The following is an 18,202-nucleotide window of genomic DNA, read 5'->3' on the forward strand; positions in this document are numbered from 1 at the left end:
TCTGGGAGCTTTATCTCACTCTGTCCCTCTGGTCAGATCGCTCTGTGTCGGTACTAGTAGAGGATGATTTCGCGCCCTCTGTGGCTGCAGTTGCTGTAAAGCGCCTTTGAACGTGTTTATCATGAAAAGGGCGCTATATAAATCTGGTATAATAATAATAATAATAATAATAATAATAGGTTTTAAATATAAGGTAAACACCATTAAAACTAACATTGATCAACATAGATAGAGTAAAAACGAACACTGAAAGGTATATGTTTACACACGTATGAATTCAAATGGATGGAAGTTTTTAAACAAACGATAAAAGAAACATACACTAAACAAATATTAATAAACATTAGTAAAGTAAAAGCGGACATGCAAACACATATATTTTCTAATTTTTCAAAAAAAGATACAGAAAGTAATACAACAAATATTAATAAACATGAGCAGAGTAAAGTCTATACTATATACATGTACACTTAACAAATGATTCTTTTTAAAGATTAGAGGATATTGTTGAAGAAAATGGAAGTCTGATGTAGATATTGACTTTTCGCTAGAATATGTTAAATATCAGACAAATATTAAATTCTTTTCTCAGATGTGACACACCGTTGTTGCTATTTTGTTACATCCTTTTCCAGGATATATGTGCATTTTTGTGACTCACCAAAACAGGTAGTAAAGTCATAAAACGAATATAAACATATGATGACATGAATTTATATTTTTTGGAAATTGCACTATGTTATTAACAGCAAATTGTTCTTATATCGGCTTCATCATGTAACAGGATCAGAAATGATAGAAATAATAAGTCCAAGTAAGGGCGGCATTAATGGTAACCTCACGGCAGTAACTTTGATTATAAATCATAGGTATAAGAAGATCGTTTGGTAGTTTGTTAATGAGAGGTAATGTGTAACGCCCATCACGTTCCCTTAATTAAAAAACGCATGCGTTTTTATAGAAATCAGGTTTAGACTATTACGTCATAAAAATCATTTTGCATTTGCATAAACAGCAAAAGCTTGCTCATTTGTTTTCGTTCTATGGTCACTTTTGTTGACTGGTATGTCCTTTTTACGTGGAACGTGTTTCCCCCGATAATCCCCATCTTTGTTAGCATCTAGTTGCTCATACATCTCTCCTGCTAAGTTATCATTTACATACATGTTTAATCTTTCATATGCATTCGATGGAATTTCAATATCATGATCATCACCATTGCTGTTGTTCCCTTGTCCTTTAGCTTGTCCCTTCAGCCGTTCTTTAGAGTGTGTAGGACCCTTTTTGGCGTCTTCCAAATTAACTTGTTTTGTAACGTTCCTTTAAATACATAATGATGATCTTAAGCTGATGAGTAGTAAATCTACGACCCAGTTACAGTGTCGTACGGTAAAAATGAGTTTTCATAAACACTGTCAGAAACTTTCCTTTTTCAAACATAAAAGGGTTTATATTTCAAAAGAGAAAGTACACAGAAGGAAGACCAACAATTACTGACTAAACTGGCTCACATACGTACATACAGACAGACAGACATACATACATACATACATAAATACATACATACACACATACAGGGTGTTTCAGAATATGTGTTATAATTATAGGCTAACATTAAAAGTACATGTAACGCATAACGCAGTCATGTTATATATAGAGGATATTACATGAGTGTCTTTTCATACTGAATTTATTAAACGAGTTGAATAAAATAATAAAATGCGAGGCTCTGCCGAGCGTTTTATCAATTTTATTCAACGAGTTTAATAAATTCAATGTGGAAAGTCACAAATGTAATATTCTTTTTATCACATGTTAGCGTTTCCTGTCGAAACATCAAAATATCTACTTTCTTTTACTATACAATCAAGTCAATTTGACCAACGTCTTCTATACTGTAAATGACGTCGACGTCAAAGCTTTATTACACTAGTGTATTATCATTTTTAAATAATGGTTTTATTACACTCCCGCGACGTCAAACATGTGATAAAGTATTCTAAAGGAGACAGAATGAAATTTTACGTTATATAAAAAGTAACGAAAAAACGTTGACGTCATAACGTCATAAATGGCGTCATCAAAACAAGTCATATTTTCAAAATGGCGATGCCCATAGAAAAGTTCACAGAAGTAGATAAGCTGTATTATGAGAGTTATTCACCTGTCACAGTCATTAGATCAATGCAAAAACGATATCCTGAGGATAAGAAACTTAGCAAGATGCAAGTGCGCAGAATAGTTAAAAGATCTCAAAGGGTTAGTTATTGACAGACGACATAGTAACGCCGGCCGGCCGAATGCAGCCAGGCAGAGGACGTCATTTTGAGCACATGTTGTAAAACTGAACCTTCTCTTTGAAGAGACATGAAGGTGAGCATTTTCAGTATACCTGCTGATGTTATGTATCAAATAAAACTTTATCATATCTCCTATCGCTTAGTGACTTTCATTTAAAAGTACATTCCACATTTTGAAAAAATTAAAACAGGGAAATGGTAACAGATATTACCACATGTCTGACGTCGCGGGAGTGTAATAAAGTCATTAAATAAAAACGATAATATACTAGTTTATTTTATGTTTTCCAGTGAATTATAGAGTTTTCTCAGTGAAATAAAAATGATAATCCACAGTTTTAAAACAGTTGATTATCATTTTTATTTTTTACTGTTTTTGCCGAAATAGTTCCGGTCCTCAGTCGCGATAAAAAATCAAATTGTATACCGAGCGTTATGAATACCGGGGACCGTAATGACGATGACGTCGTTAAAATGACGTCATTTGTGTTATGCTTTCTGCTGACCTTACCCGCGATTTTCGACATTTTATAAATTACGCAAAAAAAGTAGAGTTTTACACATGAAATAAAAAGAAAATTTGTTTGTGTCAGTGAAATATCAATTTTATTTCACTCGTGAGCACCAAAAAAAGTCATTTTCACTCGTGGCTACGCCACTCGTGAAAATATCAGTTTTTGATGCTCACTTGTGAAATAAAATTGATATTTCACTGACACAAACAAATATCCTCTATGTAATAAAGCTTTGACGTCGACGTCATTTATAGTATAGGAGACGTTGATCAAATTGACTTGTTTATATAGTAAAAGAAAGTAGAATTTTTGATGTTTCGAAAGGAAAGGCTAACATGTGATAAAAAGAATATTACATTTGTGACTTTCCACATTGATTTTAGTAAACTCGTTGAAATTGATAAAATGCTCGGCAGAGCCTCGCATTTTATTTTTTTATTCAACTCGCTTAATAAATTCAATATGAAAAGACACTCATGTAATATCCTCTATTTATGAAACACCCTGTACATACATACGTACCTGTTTTAAATATACGATGTGTTGTTTTAAGAGTACCACATTTATCGTATTATTTACTTACATGACAGATATTTCCTCAATCAGTTTAGGTCAACATTTTCCGTAAATGTACTTACCTGTTCTGATTTCGAGAGTCAGTAACTACGTCATACATTTCTTGATATTCTTCTGTTTTATCTGCATTAAGTTGCTGATACATCTCTCCAGCCAGCTTGTCATTCGCATACATATTTAACCTTTCATATGCATTGACAGAAATATTGATGTTAGCCTCTTCACTCTCGGGATTGTTCTGTTGACCTTGACCTTGCTCTGATACCGGCATACATGGTTCCTGTTCATGTCTTTTAGTATCTTTAACAAACCGGCGTCTGAAACGATATTGGGAAAGAAAACAAAGATCATCCGATGTATATTTAGCTTCTTTATATTGTCTTTATAGTATTAATGTATTGTAACATGTAGATATAAATTTAAAATTCTGTTAATATAACTTTTGTTACATTCAAAAATCTACACACCAATAGGGGTAGCTGTACTTCTTAGGGCTTACTGTATGACTAAATCTTCACAGTTATAGATCAAAGACAGAAAGACATTCCAAATACAGAACACTAAATCCATGAAAAGTAATATTTACATTCGCTTTACATTTTGTGTGGGAAGAAAATGAGATTTTGTTTTCGTATAAACAACATTAATGTAATAATTTCAAGGACGGCCCTTCGCTCGAGATTGCGCGCGCAATCTGACGTCATTCACAAAATAGCATGTACATAATGGCGTCGATGGAAAAAATCTTTCAAACTTTGACGCCAAAATTTCAAAACGAGCATTGATTTATAGCTTCAACTTATTTTTTGTCGGGAAAGATCAAAACAGACTGTATGACTTATCACTGGATATAACGATATTTCAAGTTAAAACCAGGAACTATTTTTTATCGGAAGGCGAATTACAATTGCTCGCAGGCGGGTCTTATTTTTATTTAACTGTTGAAAAGATCGATATCCTGACATTTATTTTGATTTTCTAATGCTTATACAAAGAAACAAACCGCTTATCAATCGTACCAAGCTACCGTAAGAATGTCAATATATTAAATGAATTTTATTTTTACGCGTTTATACGGGTTTAACCAAGTAAGGACTTCTTTAAAATCATCCAAGAATCGCTGGCGCGATTTATTGATTTACAAAACGTTCTAATACCCAGTTTATACCCATAAAAACGCACAAAAATGGTATTTTTAAAATTCTTAAATGAACTGCAAATTTATCACGTTCCGCTTTTAAAAGAAATAACAAGACGTTGTACAATAGTAGAAAAGATACTTTCCTTCTCACATAAACGAGAAGTAGCACCGCAACTGCTAGAATCAGTAAAACGCCAACCACTACTGGAACCACAATTACTGAAAACCAAAATGAAATTTACTAAAGTTAGAATAATACACGATATAGATCTATTGTCTAGTCAAGATAAACATTCGGGAATAAATTATTATTATAATCTATATTTGGTCTTATAATGTCAGAACTTTTCATCCCTACACCAATGTTTTCAAACAAATTTTAAATAATTATTCTTGCATAAAAACTACTTTTTTCACTGGAACCGCCCATGTATAAACGGGAGAAAAATCGTGTACAAACAAGGCAATTCACGTGCTGTTAATACATGATTTTTATTTTTGAAATGCTTTGCCAGGGATATATGTATGTATTTTTGCGCACACTGATATTTGCCATCTGCGTCTTGTTTCTTCCATAACAACCACTTCTTGTAGCATTATAGATACAATGTAATCCATAGTATGTTTAGCTGTATCTGTTTCCAACCCCAAACGTACTGCCCCCATCAATGTACGCACTAGCTTCTCTTAAGAGTTCACTCCCTTTACAAAGCGTCTGTTCAGTTATTTTAAATAACTGTGAATAAATAAGTATCGCGTGTAACTTGTGCTATTGTTCGTTTTTAGGTATTATATTTATGATTTTGGTAAGTATCAGTCGGTATGTTTTTATCTAATTTCTCGAAGAATTTATATAAACAGCTTGGAAACTTGACACTACGTTCGTACTCATCCGTACTCCAACAGCGTGTCCGTACTCAATATAACTCGAATGTAAAGTTATTATTCTTGAAATTGTGATCGAGTCCACCAAATTGTGAAATGATATGAACAATTATTGGTAGTTTTATGTTTGTAATAATGAGAGATAAAAAAATCGCTTAAAAACCTTCAGGATGTGCTTTTGATAGTGTTGTTTATTTCCGGGCCCTGGATACGGATATTTAAAACATGTTTACCGTTTCCAAGAACAACAGGAATGGTAAATAAAAAATGTACCGGAATCGTCAAGTCATCACATATGAAAACAATACATAAATCGTCGTGAAATATTTTTTATGCAAGAATAGCGACAATACACGTTTGTTTTGTGTATTAACGTCTGCAGAAGCCCTTGGGATATGTTTGTGACCCGGTCACAAACAATCCCGCGGGCTTCTGCAGACCTTCGGTCTCGGTCACAAACAATCCCGCGGGCTTCTGTAGACGTTAATACACAAAAAAAAACGTGTATTATCCCTACATTTTATACATAATTGTAATTCTGAAATATTTCTTTTCGTTACAGTTTTAATTTTAGGGATACCTGTAGTTTTCGTGGATGAATCGGGTCCATTTGACGTACTTTGTGCAATAGTTGTTTTGCTGCCTTTTCTGGAGGCTTCTGCTGTTGTACTTGTCGTTGTTACTGTTGTTGTTATGTTGCCTTTTGAGATTTCTGTTGTTATTGCTCTTGATGTAACTGACGCTGTTGTGTCAGTTACAAGTGTTGTAGGCTTCATACAAGTTATATTAAAGAAGGACTGGCCTTTTGCATAAAACGAAAAAATATTCGTATTTGATTATGATACTAGATGGCGTAATTTAGTGACTATCGCCAAAAATAAAAAGTATAAATTATCTATTTAGCAAATAACCTTTTAAATAGACTAATTTCATATGTTTCTTCGGTGTAAGATGTAAAACATGGTAATCCCTTTCAGTAGAGAAATTATTTTACAGAAATAAGTAAATACAGTTCAAATATGTATCAAGAAATTAAAGAAATCCGCCATTTTGCTTTTTGTTGCCATGGGAACAAAATGGCCGCCATTTTGATCAAATACATTATTTAAATGATGACAACTTTCTCATTTTTAACCCGATTTTGAAAATTCGTTCACTTCTTTAAATGAAATAAGAAGTCCAAGCAGACGAAATTAACATAAGAACAACATTGCCTTTCCCTTTAATGGAGGACGTTATATAAAGTGAACAAAAATTTAAAAAGGTTCTCACCGACTGTTGTATAAGATTGTGTTTTAATATGTTTTGTAATGGAACCTTTTCATACTGGAATAAGTCTATGAAATGAGCGCATAATTTCCTACACTCTGCCATGTTTCCTTTTTCAGGTCAATTATTTTCAACAGTTAACGAAGAACTAGTATATAGTAAGGAAAATAGATTAATTCTGAATTCTAAAAGCGCATTTTTTAAAAAGAAATTAAGTTTATTTAAAAGCAAATAAGTTGACTGTTTAGTTTGAATTCTAACAAAAAAACAAACAAAAGAGAAAAAACATACTTTTAGAAACACCTTTCAAAAGAAGAACGATAGAAAAGGTAGCCAATGACTTCTGTGGTTGTTTTAAGAATATGGCATTTGACGATATTACAAGTCAAGTCAATACTTTAATTTGGAGTCACAGTTTACATTTCGTAAATATAAGTGAACAGATACATACATATACCTTAATGTTAAAGAACAGGGGCCACTATCTCGTAGGTACGTTAAGTCCTAAGATGTTCGTAAAGGGTTCGTAAGATATTCGTAGCAGATATTTCTTCTATCTCGAAAGCCTCGTTATTTACGACACTTCGTAAATGTCCTCGTAAGTTGTGGCTGAAAAATCCACCCCTTAGCGTTCTCGTATCATATAAAAACTTACCTTTTTCGACCTATCTGAAGATGAATCTGTTTGTTTCTTATTGTACCACGCTGAAACTAGCGGAAATATATTTATTGAAGTTGTCTTTTCATCCGATCGTGTCAACGAACATGAATTTATTTCGTATAGATGGATAAATTTAATGCTTTTAATCTGTTTTTATAGATGAAAACGCACAGGTTTTGTACCCACACAACAGAGTGGAGGGGGCATATAGATTTGGTATTCCGTCCGTCCGTGGGTCTGTCGATCGGAATTTTGTGACGCGCCTAGCTCAAAAAGTATCTGATATGAAATCTTGCATGAGTCTTTATCATGATATGAACTTGCGCACCTCCTATTTTTCGTTTGGTTCTGCCCCATATTTCCAGAGTTATGGCCCCTGAAATAGTAAAAAATGCACATTTTCACCTTGTGACGCTCCTAGCACAAAAAGTATCTGATATGAAACCTTGCATGAGTCTTTATCATGATATGAAATTGCGCACCTCCTATTTTTCGTTTGTTCCCGCCCCCTATTTCCAGAGTTATGACCCCTGAGAGAGTCAAAAATGCACACTCTCACCTTGTGATGCGCCTAGTTCAAAATGTACTTCATATAAATTGATGAAAACTTGGCTTTAACCACAGTTACTGCTGTATATATTCACTGGCGGTTTCTATTCATCAAATGGTGTTGGAGAAAACGCAAACATTGTAAAGCTTTAGCAGTACGAAACACGTTGCGTTTATATCACAGATATACATGTAGTTGAAATTTCCTATCTTAGAATTCCTGGAATCTTAGACATTTAGCCCGTAAACTGTAATAACTGGTAGACTGAATTATGTTTCGTTTCCGTCACTTTTTCTGAACTGACCAATAATGAAAGGAATTGCATTGTGCAAGACTATACATATATGTATAGTTACAAAAAACCACTTTTGTCCGATTTTTTGACAGTAAATATTTCACAAGACTCGCCTCCTGAGAAAGTAACAAGATTAAAAACAGGCTGAAACGTCTTTATAGATTAAAGATATACAGAGAATATTACATGAGTGTCTTTTCATATTGAATTTATTAAACGAGTCAAATAAAATTAATGTGGAAAATCACAAATGAAATATTCTTTGTATCATATATTAGCTCTTCCTGACGAAACATTAAAATTTCTACTTTCTTTAACTATTATAAACAAGTCAATTTGACCAACGTCTTCTATACTATAACTGGTGTATTATCATTTTTATGTAATGGCTTTATAATACTCCCTCGACGTCAAACATGTGATTTTATTTTTAAAATTGAACGCTACACGCAGATTCCCGCTTAGCTAGCATAATACATAGAACACACGCGATCTCAAAATATGTCCGAATACCTGGCGAGGCGTTCTTATTCTCTGTGATTATTGGCTAAAGACAAAATATCTAAGGTCATTCATTCTCCACCTCTGACTTATGAGGGGGGAGGGGGAGGGGGGTGCCAGGCATTTGTGGAGAACAGCTTAAGACTTGTAAGGAACCTAAGGATACTAATGCAGTTAACGGACTAATTTTATCACAGAAAAAGGCGTGAAACTTTACTTCTAAACAAAAGTTTGACAGTGTTCTTTGCCTTATCGGCAGTAGATTGTTTTGACAACAGTCCTGTGCAGATGTTGGGTATTTTAAGGCAAAGTCGATACAGTTGAAAAGATTTTTAGTAGAAAGGTTCTTTGAATACAATAATGTATGAAATTTGTTCTTTAAATACCCTAGTCTAAAATTATACCGTACATTCCTTACAAAACTTGGTATATGTGACCAGAAGTTTAGAGTTTAAGTTGAGCGTAACTCTAACATTTTAGAAGTCATCGCTGAATAAATATTAGACAATTGTTTTTATTTTATTGCAGAACAAAGTCTGATGTAATGTAAATACTTTTTAGCAGGCATTATACCGTTGGCAAGGGATAAAATTCACTAAATGTGGTTATATTTCCTATGATGTTTAGCAACAGACAGATTGTGGGCTATCAGATACACGTGCAGTTGGTCGAAAATGACGTCACTAAATGGATTATCCACGACTTACTATAACGTAAATACCTTAAGTTACGAACCCTTTACGAGGGCGTTAAGAAGTGTTTGGAGATAGCTGAATAACGCTACCTTAGTCTAACCTTAGTTTTATCGTAAATCATACTTTAACTTACGATACGCGGAATAAGTTTTCGAGTGGCCCCAGGAGAATAATGATAAAGATTCATATAGGAGAAGTGACAGAACATAATTATGATTTATATTTTCTATTCATTATTTTGGTTTGAAGTGGAAGTGATCAAAATAAAAACGAATTTAAGAATAGAAAAAAAATGAAATTAAAAAGTTAAGACTATCAATAATATAATGTTGGATTTCAATTTTGAAAGAAACAAAAAAGGCAGAACCGAAAATAAAAGTTGAAAACAAAAACGTTGAGTATATGAAGCCAGTTATCATGAGTGCAGATCTGCATATATATTGTTTATGAAGTAAAATAACATACCTGTATTAACAAGTACACAGGTTCCTCCAGATGTATAATCTTCAGCAGTGGAAAAGTAAATCGGAGTTTCACCAGTAAGATATGTATGTTTTCTACTGGCAATTTCCTTTATCACAATATCGTTTATTTCAAACTTCATGCCCTTCGTGTTATGTGGTCCATATACAGTAAATGTGTATCCAACTTCATACTTAAAAGGGGATACAATACATTTACACGAGGTGGGCTGAAAAGTCGGCACACTAACTGTATCAAGGAAGACAGTATTTTTCTTCGCCAAGACATGGTCCGTACAAATGTGTACAACTGAAAGGTAAAGTGGCAAATGGTAAACATGTAAAACAAATTTAAAATGACACTCTTTTCTTCACCATTTTCTCTTTATGACTTCCTGTGTTAAGAAATCGGAGTTTCACTAATAAGAAATGTAAATCCTTTTCTGGCAGTTTCATTTATCACAATATCGTTTATTCTTAACTGTATGCTCTTTGGGTAATTTCGTGTAAATGCAAAAAATCCGTATTCAGCTTCATAGGTAAAATGGGATAAAATACATTTACAGGAGGTGTGTTGAAACGTTGGCACATTTACTGTATCAAGGTAGTCAACGTTCAGCTTTGTCAAGACATGGTCTATACAAATGTTTACAACTGAAAAGTAAACATGTAAAACATACGAATTAAAAATGTAATTCTGTTTTGTTTCTTGTTTTTTATCATTTTTCTCTTTCTTTCCAATGTTGAGAAATCTGTGGGTGGAGGTATTTAAGACAACTAGTTTAAAACTCCCTTTTATGAAAAAATAAATATACAACTTTATGTATTGTATTAATTATTTAAAAGTGTCCGTAAATGGTGACTAAATATGAACACAAATGAAAAGATAACTTCCGAAATGTTATTTTGTAATAATAACAAATCAGATAACTGATTAGAAAATTCCAAAGCAGCTGTCAAAAAGAATAAAAATAAAAATAAAATAATAGGAATATATGTACGATACTGCAAAAAAAATGCTACAGATAATGTTTAGTCTAATTCTAAATATTTAAACAAAGACTGTTTACCAAAGGACTTTCTGTTTTGATGTTAGGTTCAACCTTGTAGCCTGCTGGCGACAAGTGATTCTGCCTTTACGGTCAGTGCATACCAAGATCTGGCTGCTTATGGTCTGCACTGTTCACTATTTAGTCAGTAAAATTTCAGTGAACACCCCTTTGAATAATACGTTGTGCTGCCCAAATTGAATGATGGACCATTTAGAAATTTAGCAGGGTAATGGTTTTTGAAACAGTTTGCCAAAATGATTATGTTGTGTTACATTCATGTTTTGAATGAACTATTATTATTATTATTATTATCATCATTATCATCATCATCATCATCACTATTAATATTATTATTATTAAACCTCATTTATGTAGCACTCTTTTCATGCACGTATACATGTTCAAAAAGGTTTCACAGAATACATTGCAAAAATAAACACCATCACAAATGCAGCGCAAAACTAAATTATATCTTTTTACATAAAAAACACGATAATATAAAAGCATGAAAACTCTTCTATATTTCTAATTCAAGACTGGTGTAAAGCATTCCCCTTGTGTGTGTGTTGACGTGGAAAATTGCCTACAATCCCTTTTTCTAAATCTTTTAAATTAAAGCGTTTTACGAGCAGTAAATTCGTAAGATATTCTTATTGTCTTCATCTATCTTATTGAATTGGTCGGAAAAAATATTAAGAAAAAACAAAATATGATTCTGATTGCTAAATAATTTAATTCAGATACCACATGAATGGAATCAACATTATCAATTTTATATAATGGAAGCTGTTTGTTATCAAACATTTTAAAATTCAAATATTTACAAGAAGAGAAGATCTGGCAGTACCTCAAAAAATGCTGAACAGTGTTTTTCCTGTTATTCCTATATCTGGAATGGGAAAGGGGTTGGTGAAAGATGTTGAAACTGATGTTGGGGAAATGTTCGCGACTTGGGGCTGTTAGAACATATTTTAGTTATGCGCATTCCATGAAAACCGAAACCACTGCACGGCCCTAGAACGTGCACGTTGACGTTGGTCAACATTATGATTAATAGCTTTTACACATTAAATTCTAGAAAAGCGTTAATGTATGTTTCTTCATGTTAAGCATTTGCAGAATCCCTCGGGATACGTTGGTACACACGCCCTTACAGAATCGGTCACCTACCAATCCTTCGGGATACGTTGGTACACACGCCCTTACAGAATCGGTCACCTACCAATCCTTCGGGATACGTTGGTGCACACGCCCTTACAGAATCGGTCACCTACCAATCCTTCGGGATACGTTGGTGCTCACGCCCTTACAGGATCGGTCACCTACCAATCCTTCGGGATACGTTGGTGCACACGCCCTTACAGGATCGGTCACCTACCAATCCCTCGGGATACGTTGGTGCACACGCCCTTACAGGATCGGTCACCTACCAATCCCTCGGGATACGTTGGTGCACACGCCCTTACAGAATCGGTCACCTACCAATCCCTCGGGATACGTTGGTGCACACGCCCTTACAGGGTCGGTCCCCTACCAATCCCTCGGGATACGTTGGTGCACACGCCCTTACAGAATCGGTCACCTACCAGTCATTCGGGATACGTTGGTGCACACGCCCTTACAGAATCGGTCACCTACCAGTCATTCGGGATATGTTGGTGCACACGCCCTTATAGAATCGGTCACCAACTAATCCCTCTAATGACCTACTTCTACATGCACTGTTACTATATGAGAATTAAGACATCATTATTTCAAATAAAAATATAAATTATAAATTTAAAAAAAATAATAATAACTCCATAATGATAGGTTATCATACCTGGACTCCTTGATGGGCAGAATCCTCCATTGCTGTGTGATTCTGTAAAACAATAATATTCTTAGTCCGCTTTTATACATACTATTGTAAATAAATTCCACTCAATAATAGTGCAATAAAATTTCCTCGTTTGAAGTCGACTAAATTTGCACACATAAAAGTACTGGACCCGAGCATGTTTGAAGCGTTCTTGAAATAAAAACTTTTTTTCACTGGATCCGGGCATGTATTAACGGTCAGGGCAGAATATTTATTCTTGCGTAGGCGAGCACATGTGCGGCTCGCTCCCCGTTTACTCTCTTTGGAAATGGGCGGTTGATAACCGCGAATGTATTGAATGTATGTAGATCTAACTTGTAGACTGATTCTTTTTAGGAATCATACCAGCGATATTTGGAAGTACAATCGCTATGCTTTTATCTAATATCTCACAGATACAACAGAATTTATTTGCATTTTTGATAACCCTTTTCTCTAGGGGTGCCGTTTTTGCCATTTCTCGGATAACCGTGGTTAGAGAAGAAGTTGTATTATACAATTTATTCTAACACGACTCGATTTGTTTTCCTATTAAACAAAGAAGGCTGAAAACTATATGTTATTTTTCAACAATTCATTTTTCTGTCGTCACAATTATAACGTCATGACGTTAGACGGCATAGCTGAGCGCTGGAAAATGAAACCAGCAGAAATCAGGCAAATATTTTATGGATATCGGAAAGGACGTACATAACAATCCTTGATAACGTGTTAGAATCGAAATAATATATCTCAAACAGTGATTTGCGCGTGAATAAAATCATTGTTTGTCTTTTAGATGCGTATTATATATTCAACGACAAATCACTGCTTGGGATATATTTAAGAAATAATTTATAGCAAAAGAGTGTTTATGCACGATGGACGGTTATGCGTCGGGCTCAAAAATTTCACAATGGTGTAGCCCGAGTGAAATTATTTGTACGACGTATTACCGCCCGAGTGTATGAATAGTGTTAAAACACGGTTTTGCTATGAATTATTTCGATTCTAATATGCCCTTAATGTAAAACAGTAGATAAAATACAGTATTCTTGGTCGCAACAAATACACTGACGTCACCGCATGTTAACGTGACGTCACACTAGCGTAAGTGAATTTTAACAGAGAAAAGCATATTAGAATATTTCTTTAACAACTTCACTGTCTGAACTAGTTGACGACGTCATCTTGAATAGCAAGTAATGTCAATTCCCGTAATTTAAGCCATAAAAACTTTATTGTATCTCTGTTATTTTGTTATATAAATTATATTACAAATGATAAAATGTCATCTATTTGAAATAAATGGTAACAAAATTACTGGGACATTCTGTACATTCGGTATGTTTTTGGCTCACCAAAGGCCCAGGGTAAGCTTTAATGATCGCACACCGTCCGGCGTCCGCCCGTCCGTCCGTCTTACGTCCGTCCACACTTTCCTTTAAACAACATCTCCTGCTAAACCATCGGGCCAATTTTGACGAAACTTCCCAGGGATGCTCCTTGGATGGTCTTTTTTATAGTTGTTCAAAGAATTCAATTCCATATATCACTCTGGTTACCATGACAACCGAAAGGAAAAACTTTAAAAATCTTCTTGTCCAAAACTACAGGTCATAGGGCTTTTATATTTGGTATGTAGCATCATCTTTTGATCCTCTACCAAGATTGTTCAAATTATTCCCCAAGGGTCAAATATGGCCCCGCCCTGACGGTCACATGGTTCACATAGACTTATATAGGGAAAATTTGTCTTCTTGTCCAAAACCGCAAGGCATAGAGCCTATAAATTTTGCATGTGATATTATCTAATGGTCCTCTATAAAGATTGTTCAAATTATGCCCCCGAGGTGAAAAGAGACCCTGTCCCGGGAGTCCCAAGTTTTACATAGACTTATACAACCTCCGCGCTGGAATATTGTCAAACAATCATCCCCGCCTTCAAGCAAATCACATGACGATGGTATGTGATCCTAGTATGCTGGCGCGCTTGGCAACGCCGGGTAAACCAAATGCAATTGGCATTTATGTCACAACCTTTAAGAACATAATGAAAGCATTAGATATATCTATATTTTGCAGTATGTCACTCGTCAAATTCTCTTACTGTACTCAAAATACCGTCAAGTAATTTTATTGTTTACATTTTTAGCAGGTGCGCGTCACAACACCAGAAAAAAGAAGTAATTTTAGTGTTACTGAATTATTTTTTAGTCTTTTGCTCGTTTTACAAACAAAATGTATAAATTTTTGATTACTGAGATAAAAACTTTGTACAACAAAATTACAGTAATTAGGGGTCACTGGAGTGTAACCTTGATTTACTGACCTTCTTTGTTTTTAGATACAGCTGTTATACATGTGCGTGAAGTTATTTAGAGTCTGTTATAGATATAGCCTTATGAGCAACCCTTTCAGATGACTGTAACTATATTTTAGTGGGAGGATAGTGCAAGATAAGCAAGACGCTCCGATTCCAGAAGTTTTCCTGGTTCTTTAGCATACCACGGATGAAGCACTAATGTATGGGACTCTTCCGCGAATGTTAGTTATTATTTTAGGAGTGAGTGATTGAACACTACCCCTGGTTTCATAGGCAAACAAAGCTACAACTGGACCACTACGTTTCGCTCTAGTAACAATATGCGTTTGTTGTGCGTATAAGTAAGTTCTCGGGACATCTTAGTGATCAAGTCGGTTACGACTCCCTCGGGCTTCTGCAGATGTTAATACACAAAAAGATGTAAATTTTATACTGTTTACAAATAATTCCCTACCTGGAAAACACAAAACACTTACCTTGTATAAACCATAGAAGGAAGTGGAATAAATGCAGAAACATTCGGAATATATTCATGTTAAATAAAATTGTTATCAATCTATAAACTATTTGAAAACAAGAAAATTACATCACAGTATGCACACTAATGAACTTTTGAATAATAAATCGCTAACTTATTACAAATTCGGAAGATTTATATCTATTTCCCGTTTTAGTAAAATTTATAGTCTTCCCAGGAAATAGCCTTTCCCTCACTTTCTCTCTGTTTATAAAATTTGTTATTAGTCATAACAGTTTATTAAGAAATTCCGTTAGGGCCATCGCCTTTGACTGTGTTAATCTGAAACGCGATATTCGATAGAACGATGATGAAAACGCAAAATCACGAAACTACGATAACTAAACGCGACAACATGATAATAATAACACGATACTACGATAACGAAAACGCGATAATACGATAGCACGTTGATAATTATACGAACAAGTATTGCGTTTTCACCATCGTAATATTGTGATATCGCGTTTTCTGTGATCGTAGTATCGTTTTTTTTTTTTTGCAATTTCATTATCGTAATATCGCGTTATCACCATTCTCATGTGGCCACTGTTCCGATTATCTATATACTTGAACACCATCTAAGAAACTAGAGACACTTGTGTCGCCAGGAATGATGCTATGATGACGCGACAGTACGATGATGATAACGTGACGGTACGACGGTGATAACGCGAGAGTACGATGATGACAACGCGACAGTACGATGGCGATAATGAGACATTACGATGATGATAACGCAATAGTAAGATTTTGAAATACGATACTGTAATAACGAAACGATATCACGATATAACGATGGTGAAAACGCGACAGTACCATGGTGAAAACACGATAGTATATCGCATTATCATCATCGTGCTATCGTATTGTAGCGTTCTCGTTATCGTAGTATCCCGTTATTATCATCGTTTTGTCGCGTTTTCGTTATCGTACGATTTTGTGTTTTCATCAGCATCGTGCTATTCAGATCAACACATTCAAAGACGATGGCTCTAACATAATTCCGTAGTTTATTACTAGTTACTTACAAATTAGTCATTTAACCCTTGTCTACTTTATTGTCTTTTCGTTAAATTAATGCCTATCCCGATGCTGACTTGATGTCGGGGGTTTTCTCGTATGCATTGTAGTATACACATGTAACCAAGATACAGGGCTGTAGCAAGTGGTCATTTGTTTGCGGGGAATACTATACATTGTTTTAGAAAATAAATCAGACAGAATTATTTTATTAAATCATGACACGCGTATGTTCACTGTTTCTAGGATGTCTAAACATATTTGATTTTAGTTCGGTGCTTTTCAGTATTTTTTTACATAAGTTATATGCGTTTAAATATCAGAACAACTGTACGTTTTAATGACCTTTATTTTTGGTATTACTATCAACCTTTAAGGATTTAAATGTTTATAAACCGAGATCAATTCATTTTTATTTCAACATTCTGTATGTTCTGCTCTTCTATTTGACCTCGAAAAGGCTCTTGAAATAATTAACATAATTAAATACATTTTGTAAATTGTAACAGCCTGTAACTTCAAAAGTAAGCTTAATTATAGCAGTCAAGATAGACCAAACAGAGGAAACAGACAAAAGAGCTATCACTTCTTCTCTAACTACTGAGATAAATACTAAGTATTCTTAATCAACTCCTCGAAACTGGTAATCCTACCGAAGAGCAAACTCGAAAATTCGACTTACTCACTCCAAATTCCGAGAGACGTTAAACTTACTGAACTGAAAATTTCAACTAATTACTCGAAATTTCCACTTACTAAATCCGAAATTTGCCTAACTAACTCGAAATGTTAACTTAAGAGCTATCAAGATATAAAAAAAGGACAGACATATGTCTCCCCGACAAACGTCTGCATGGCGCCCCGCCGAACATCACCCCGCCTAACGTCGTTTTTTAACTTTCCCGAATGACATGACAGTATTGATTAAATTGGAAATAAAAGACAGTGAGATTTTGATTTTGATATTGGTGACATGTGACTTCCAAAAGAGAAAATGCAGACTGTCGGTCTTAATCTTCGGTTGATTTTTCGGTACATTCCTTATAGTATACGAAAAGTAACCAGTAATCAGAATGGTTTATATTTAAAGCGTGTATACGGATATACGCAAGTCACGATAGCACAGTGGTCAACGTCAACAGCTTGAAACATGGAGGTCGTAAGGGATCGTAACCGTTCAGTGCTTGTTTGTTTGTTTTTTGTTGGGTTTTTTTTCTCTCTCTCTCACAAATTTCAACAAACACTTTGTACATGTACATTTTATCCAATATTTCCTTCATTGTATTTTTCCTTCTATTTTTATCTCCTTTTTTTAATTTCTCATTTTTTAAATATATTTTTATGTTATTTTTTATTCACAGTTCTTTTCACTACATTACAAATTTCATAAATATATATTACAGCTAGCTAAATTCATCACTCAGTTGCGTTCGCGGTGTCGGAACTGCTGTCATCGGAGTCATATCAATCATATAAACAATTAAAAATGAAAAATAAAAATGTTCTTGCTAATGGGCTTGAACCAGCGATTTCCCGCATACGACCCATGTGCTGTAACCACTGGGCCACAGAGACGAACGCTGAGTGCGTGTTTC

General features: G+C 34.5%; 1 protein-coding gene across 1 annotated transcript; it reads right to left on the minus strand.

Moving 5' to 3' along the window:
* Positions 1–247: 247 nt before the first annotated feature.
* LOC128556552 (uncharacterized) lies at positions 248–15,765 on the minus strand. Its single transcript, XM_053542049.1, has 7 exons — positions 15,544–15,765; positions 12,724–12,765; positions 9,854–10,159; positions 5,998–6,219; positions 4,676–4,751; positions 3,454–3,708; positions 248–1,320 (listed from the first exon to the last, which is right to left on the minus strand). Exons 1-7 carry the CDS (start codon positions 15,599–15,601, stop codon positions 993–995), a joined length of 1,287 nt encoding a protein of 428 aa, XP_053398024.1. The 5' UTR covers positions 15,602–15,765; the 3' UTR covers positions 248–992.
* Between the last annotated feature and the right edge of the window lie 2,437 nt (positions 15,766–18,202).

The sequence above is a fragment of the Mercenaria mercenaria genome, chromosome 4, assembly GCF_021730395.1.
Source record: "Mercenaria mercenaria strain notata chromosome 4, MADL_Memer_1, whole genome shotgun sequence".
NCBI classification, from domain to species: Eukaryota; Metazoa; Mollusca; class Bivalvia; order Venerida; family Veneridae; genus Mercenaria; species Mercenaria mercenaria.

Bases quoted from the DNA above. Each gene is read 5' to 3' on its own strand.
- LOC128556552 (XM_053542049.1), bottom strand. From the start codon at position 15,601: ATGAATATATTCCGAATGTTTCTGCATTTATTCCACTTCCTTCTATGG. The intron at 4,752-5,997 runs GTATCCCTAAAA...TTTGGTTTTCAG, and splicing joins TTCATCCACGAAAACTACAG to TAATTGTGGTTCCAGTAGTG. The intron at 1,321-3,453 runs GTAAGTACATTT...ATGTATTTAAAG, and splicing joins GACTCTCGAAATCAGAACAG to GAACGTTACAAAACAAGTTA.